Raw genomic sequence first — 6166 nt, forward strand, 5'->3', positions numbered from 1 at the left:
ACAGCCCCTCATTGATGCTTGCTTGTGGGCAGGGCCTACTGAGGTAGCAACCAACAGCTGAGCGAGATCTGTTGCCTTGTAACAGGGTATGGAATAATAAGGCACAGCAATGGCTGCCTGCTAAGGGCTGTGCTCATCCTGCTGTTACATGGAGACATTTTTGGTTGTCACAACTAGAGGTTGCTACAGGCATCCCAGTAGTCATACTGCTAAACATCCTATGTGCACAAAACAGTCCCTGAAACAAAGATTATACAACTTAAAATGTCCATAGCACCAAGGATGGAGAACCCTGTCTTAGAGAATAAAGGAAAAAGAATTAACTCAATTCATATAAGACCTCTGTTTGAATCTCTGGATGAAGACAAAGGCCTCCAGCAGAAGCCTCTGTGTGTGTGTATACATATATATTTGGCCTTGCTGTGCAGCTTGTGGGATCTTCATTCCCTGATCAGGGATTAAACCTGGGCCCTCAGTAGTGAAAGCACAGAGCCCTAATCATTGGACCTCCAGGGAATTCCCAAGTCTGAGTATATTAAAATTCCCTCAAGATACTCCTAGCTTTCACCCAATATACTTTAGGGGTCTATTTGTGTCAGTCCCACCAAGGCTGCAGGGACAGAATCCAGCCTGTAGTTGAAGAGTACATGGCAAAAGTACCCCAAACAAAGTAGAAAATATTCCCAACAAATATAAACTGAAGACTATCCTGATATAGAAAGGAAGATCGTGTTTGTTATGAAAAAGAATATCCTAGGAGAATAATAAGCAAAAGACTTATACATGTACATCACAAAAGATTTGTAAAAGGACAAAGAATGAAAAAAAAAAGTCAGCCTCATTAATATTCAAAGAAATGCAGTAAGTCATGATGCTACTGTCATCTGAAATACAATTTTCAAATTAACAATATAGAAATACATCACAGATATAAACATACACACGCATGATAAAATGTTACTAACGCATGTATATGGAATTTAGAGAGATGGTAACAATAACCTGGTGTGCGGGACAGCAGAGGAGACACTGATGTATAGAACAGTCTTATGGACTCTGTGGGAGAGGGAGAGGGTGGGAAGATTTGGGAGAATGACATTGAAACATGTAGAATATCATGTAAGAAACGAGTTGCCAGTCCAGGTTCGATGCGCGATGCTGGATGCTTGGGGCTGGAGCACTGGGACGACCCAGAGGGATGGTGTGGGGAGGGAGGAGGGAGGAGGGTTCAGGATGCGGAACACATGTATGCCTGTGGCGGATTCATTTTGATATTTGGCAAAACTAATACAATTATGTAAAGTTTAAAAATAAAATAAAATTAAAAAAAAAAAAAATGTTACTCCACCTGCCTTTGTTCATTCAGCACCATGTACTCTGCCACCCATTTTCCCATTCCACCCTGACAGTCTGATCCTCCTGAAACTAAAACCAAGTGCCACTTCCTTGCTTAGAACTCTTCAGTGGGACCCATTCCAGTGCAGGCCCCTTGGCCTACAGGGTCAGGATCGCCAGAATCTCGGTTATTCCTCCTCCCAGTCCTGCCTCACACTTTGGGCTCAAGTTATACACAGCATGTATGGTCATCAGTAGCTGTCGTACTTCTTGTTTGCTCATGAATTTCCCTGGAATTCCTAAAGCTTTGTCCTCCCCACTCCCTGCCAGAGAACCCTCTGACTTGGAGCCCCTATGGTATCTTGGGGTTTCTGCCATCATCTCACATAGCACAGAACCTGGAAATCCTAGTCCTCTTCTTAGAGTGTAAGTTTTAAACTAGGACTGTCTCACTAATTTTTGTATCCATGGTGCTAGCACAGTGTCCCTGGTGCATAGAATGATTAATATTTAAACTGTTTTGTTCATTCTTTTTAAAATTTCTTTTATTGTTTGAAATGTTCAGCATTCTGTTTAGAAAAGCATGTTGGTGATTATACAGATATCCCATCAGAACTTGAGTTCTAACTTTTAAACTATACTTTTCTCTGTAAACCAAAGTTCATCTCATAACCTTAGAAACTGATGACAGATACAAATTGAATTTTAAAAATAAATGAGCATTAATCACCTACCATCAGTGCTTTCCTTAAGGAAAACAGCTAAAGGCAAAAGCTCTCCAGGGCACAGAGACAAATTTCCACAGAACGCAATGGCTTTGAGACATACTAAAAGGAAGGGAAAAAGAGAAAAAGGGAAGAAGAGAAAATCAGGAAACCTGGATACAATTTTAACTTTAAAAATACAATTTTGGCTTTAGTTTGTGAATGCTGTCATTTTGGGGGACTCAATGGGGTTGACTGCAGGTGACAAGCAATCAATCACCTGTCCTCAGCAGAAAATCCTGAGAGTGCTCTGAAAGCGCTGTATCTGAAGGAAACAGACATTTGCCGTTTCATAAGTACGGTATGATCCACCGAAGACATTCCTTGTCAAACAGTTATGTATTAGCTCAAAGATTTTTAAATCAAATATTCATTATTCAGCTAAATACAAAAAAGATTTTTAGCAGCATACTAATGACAAATATCTCCTCTCTCATGTTAACCATTCAACCAAGAGGTTTGCTGAGGCAGCATGGAAAGGTGCCAAAAGCAAACTGACAAATGAAAAAGGCAAAGTAGGAAAAATGGAGCAAAAAAAATGCCATTTACACATAAAAATGCTTCATTTTATCTGAAGAATTAGATATGTTTAATATCTGTATATAAACAGTTGATACATTTTTTCCCATCATAATTTTTAAGTATAATCCAAGACTAAAAAAAAGTTCTTTTTTTCTTTCAGACAAACTTAAAGCCACAGAAGACTCCTTTTAAATCAGTGAACTTATTGATTCAATGACAATTGGTCAGTATTGAAACAGCAATCTCTCGAAGAAGGGTCAAAGTAAAGAAAGAGAAAGCCTAAAGTCTTCTCCATTTCAGCTGCTGCCAATCGCAGGCCCTGCTGCTGCCACACGCAGCAGTGCTTGGCCTAACACCGGTCCAAGTAAACTTCAAATCTTACTTCTGGAGGAAGGAAAACTGTAAGGTTTGGAAGGTAAATAACCTAGTGGAAAATTCTTTATAAAAACTATAAGGGCCAAGGATATCCAATACCACAGAAGCATATAAAATACATAGGCTCCATGGAAAAAACCAGTAACCATAAGAAATGATGACTTCTCTCACCTGTATAAAAGTGGGAAAAACTCATTTGATCAAAACCCCATTTTAAGTAGGTTGTCATGTCAGACTTTCTTTACAAAAAGACAAATTATCACCAGGTTTCAAAGAGTATGGAAGAAGTGTTGGCCAAGGAGATGTTTAAACTACACTTTGACCTAGGATAAACCAAGTGGTTAAATAATTTCAAAATGTGCAAAAGATATATTTTCCATGAGTTATCAAGGCTCTTCAAAGTGCCTTTCAAATGATCCATGAGTCCTACTTATTAAACAGTCACACAGGTGAGAATCAGATTCAGGTTTCCAACAGAAACTGTAGAATGTTACTTGGCAAAGCTGCAATCTCCTGTGACACCTTGTCAGGGAGTTGATCAGTCTTAAGTGACTCTGGTTCCTCTGGAATTGCTGTCAAATCCCACTTGGCTGTGAGCCGAGGTCAGAGGACGAGAAGGCCAGCAGCCGCTGACTGAGGAGTGCGTTGTGCCGCTTCAAGTACACTATGATGTCTCCCTGCTTCTCCACAAGTTCCTCCAGGCTCGAGAGAGGCCTGCATAGAACCAAGGTGGCCATGGTTACACATGTTCACCAACAGTCTCTTTGCTAACGGAGCCCTACTACTTTTCAGTAAAACATATTACATTTGTTATTTTTCTTAGACATCATAAGCCAAAGCAATATCCTCAAATGAGATTCTTTCTTTAGATGTAGTTTCACCACAGCTGAGAGGAAAGAAACAAATCAAACACAGTTGTAAACATATTCTAACACATGCAGAGTCCTAAACTCCAAGCATCAGCATGGTCTCTAGATTTTTAGATGAAAAAACTTAATTCTCTTTCTCTACTCCTTCACTCTGCACATACCTGAATCCAGTCTCCGAGGTAATATTGTTGGAGTAAGCATAGATTTTTTCTTCCTCAAGTACATCAGGCTGTGGCTTGGCTTTATTAAATTTTTGAATTTTCACTAAAATAAGAAAGTCATTGTCAGGTTATCCAATCACAAAAAATTTTCTAATTTCATTTATTCAAATTACGTTAGGAATTGCCTATTCTTTTCAAATAAAATGTAAAAAAAAAAAAGTACTTCATAAAGTGAATAAACAAAAATAGGAAAAATTGACTAAAAGGGAATGGAAATGCTGATGCAGACAGGCAGGAGTAGAATCAGGAAACAGCCATCAGTGGTCACTGCCAGGAAGTGAAGACACCTATATAGAGGAGCCAAAGTTTGATGACTTGGAGGCCACTGATGAACTTGAAGTCCTAATCCCAACATGACTGTCCTTGGAGACAGTACCTTTGGTGAAGTAATCAAGGTAAAAACAAATGGCATTGTTGATCTGATACATGAAGAGACACCAGGGATGCACTTACACAGAGCCAAGGCCACATGAGAACACAGTGGGAGGGCAGCCACCTACATCCCAAGGGAGAGGCCTCAGGAAAGTCATCCTTGCCCCCACTAATCTCAGATGTCCAGTCTCCAGAACTGAATAACTAAGTTTGTGTGTCTTAGTCATCCAGTTCTGGAAGCCCCAGATGACTAATGCCACTGGCAGAAGTCAGGTGCAAAGACAAGGCTGCTGCTCCCAACCTCAGATCTGCCTACACACCTGCATGTCTGGGTAACAGCCAGTGTCCAGGCACCTACTCCAACTGTGTAACAACCCTGGGACATGGCTGGAATGAGTACTCCCACCAGAGATGGTACAAGGAGACAGAGGCTGAGGCAGGTCTCTGTGATAGGCAGTGACTGCCCTTGAGAATTATTTCTGCAGCTCAAAATGGGTGGAGTATTCAGCATGTGGGAGAGGAAGTGAGTTAGGCCCTGGCACAATTTTTATTTATTTATTTTTTAATTTTATTTTTAAACTTTACATAATTGTATTAGTTTTGCCAAATATCAAAATGAATCCGCCACAGGTATACATGTGTTCCCCATCCTGAACCCTCCTCCCTCCTCCCTCCCCATACCATCCCTCTGGGTCGTCCCAGTGCACCAGCCCCAAGCATCCAGTATCGTGCATCGAACCTGGACTGGCAACTCGTTTCTTACATGATATTTTACATGTTTCAATGTCATTCTCCCAAATCTTCCCACCCTCTCCCTCTCCCACAGAGTCCATAAGACTGTTCTATACATCAGTGTCTCTTTTGCTGTCTCGTACACCGGGTTATTGTTACCATCTTTCTAAATTCCATATATATGCATTAGTATACTGTATTTATGTTTTCCCTTCTGGCTTACTTCACTCTGTATAATAGGCTCCAGTTTCATCCACCTCATTAGAACTGATTCAAATGTATTCTTTTTAATGGCTGAGTAATACTCCATTGTGTATATGTACCACAGCTTTCTTATCCGTTCATCTGCTGATGGACATCTAGGTTGCTTCCATGTCCTGGCTATTATAAACAGTGCTGCGATGAACATTGGGGTATACGTGTCTCTTTCCCTTCTGGTTTCCTCAGTGTGTATGCCCAGCAGTGGGATTGCTGGATCATAAGGCAGTTCTATTTCCAGTTTTTTAAGGAATCTCCACACTGTTCTCCATAGTGGCTGTACTAGTTTACATTACCACCAACAGTAAGAGAGGGTTCCCTTATCTCCACACCCTCTCCAGCATTTATTATTTGTAGACTTTTGGATCACAGCCATTCTGACTGGTGTGAAATGGTACCTCATAGTGGTTTTGATTTGCATTTCTCTGATAATGAGTGATGTTGAGCATCTTTTCATGTGTTTGTTAGCCATCTGTATGTCTTCTTTGGAGAAATGTCTATTTAGTTCTTTGGCCCATTTTTTCATTGGGTCGTTTATTTTTCTGGAGTTGAGCTGTAGGAGTTGCTTGTATATTTTTGAGATTAGTTGTTTGTCAGTTGCTTCATTTGCTATTATTTTCTCCCATTCTGAAGGCTGTCTTTTCACCTTGCTAATAGTTTCCTTTGATGTGCAGAAGCTTTTAAGGTTAATTAGGTCCCATTTGTTTATTTTTGATTT

At 40.3% G+C, this 6166-nt stretch overlaps 1 protein-coding gene across 3 annotated transcripts in view; it reads right to left on the minus strand.

The window, feature by feature from the left end:
• Positions 1-1326: 1326 nt before the first annotated feature.
• Positions 1327-6166, minus strand: part of TMEM192 (transmembrane protein 192) — a 31132-nt gene continuing 26292 nt past the window's right edge. For 2 of the 3 annotated variants that reach the window (XM_010838660.1, XM_010838659.1), the window contains 2 exons: positions 4027-4129; positions 1859-3710 (listed from right to left, as the gene is read on the minus strand). In XM_010838660.1, the coding sequence (XP_010836962.1) occupies positions 3572-3710; positions 4027-4129 (242 nt within the window). In that variant the 3' untranslated portion in view covers positions 1859-3571. Of the gene's footprint in view, positions 3711-4026; positions 4130-6166 lie in introns of all 3 variants that reach the window. The other variant, XR_825149.1, reaches the window with a different exon arrangement.

The sequence above is a fragment of the Bison bison genome, unplaced genomic scaffold, assembly GCF_000754665.1.
Source record: "Bison bison bison isolate TAMUID 2011002044 unplaced genomic scaffold, Bison_UMD1.0 scf7180017864103, whole genome shotgun sequence".
Lineage (NCBI taxonomy): Eukaryota > Metazoa > Chordata > Mammalia > Artiodactyla > Bovidae > Bison > Bison bison.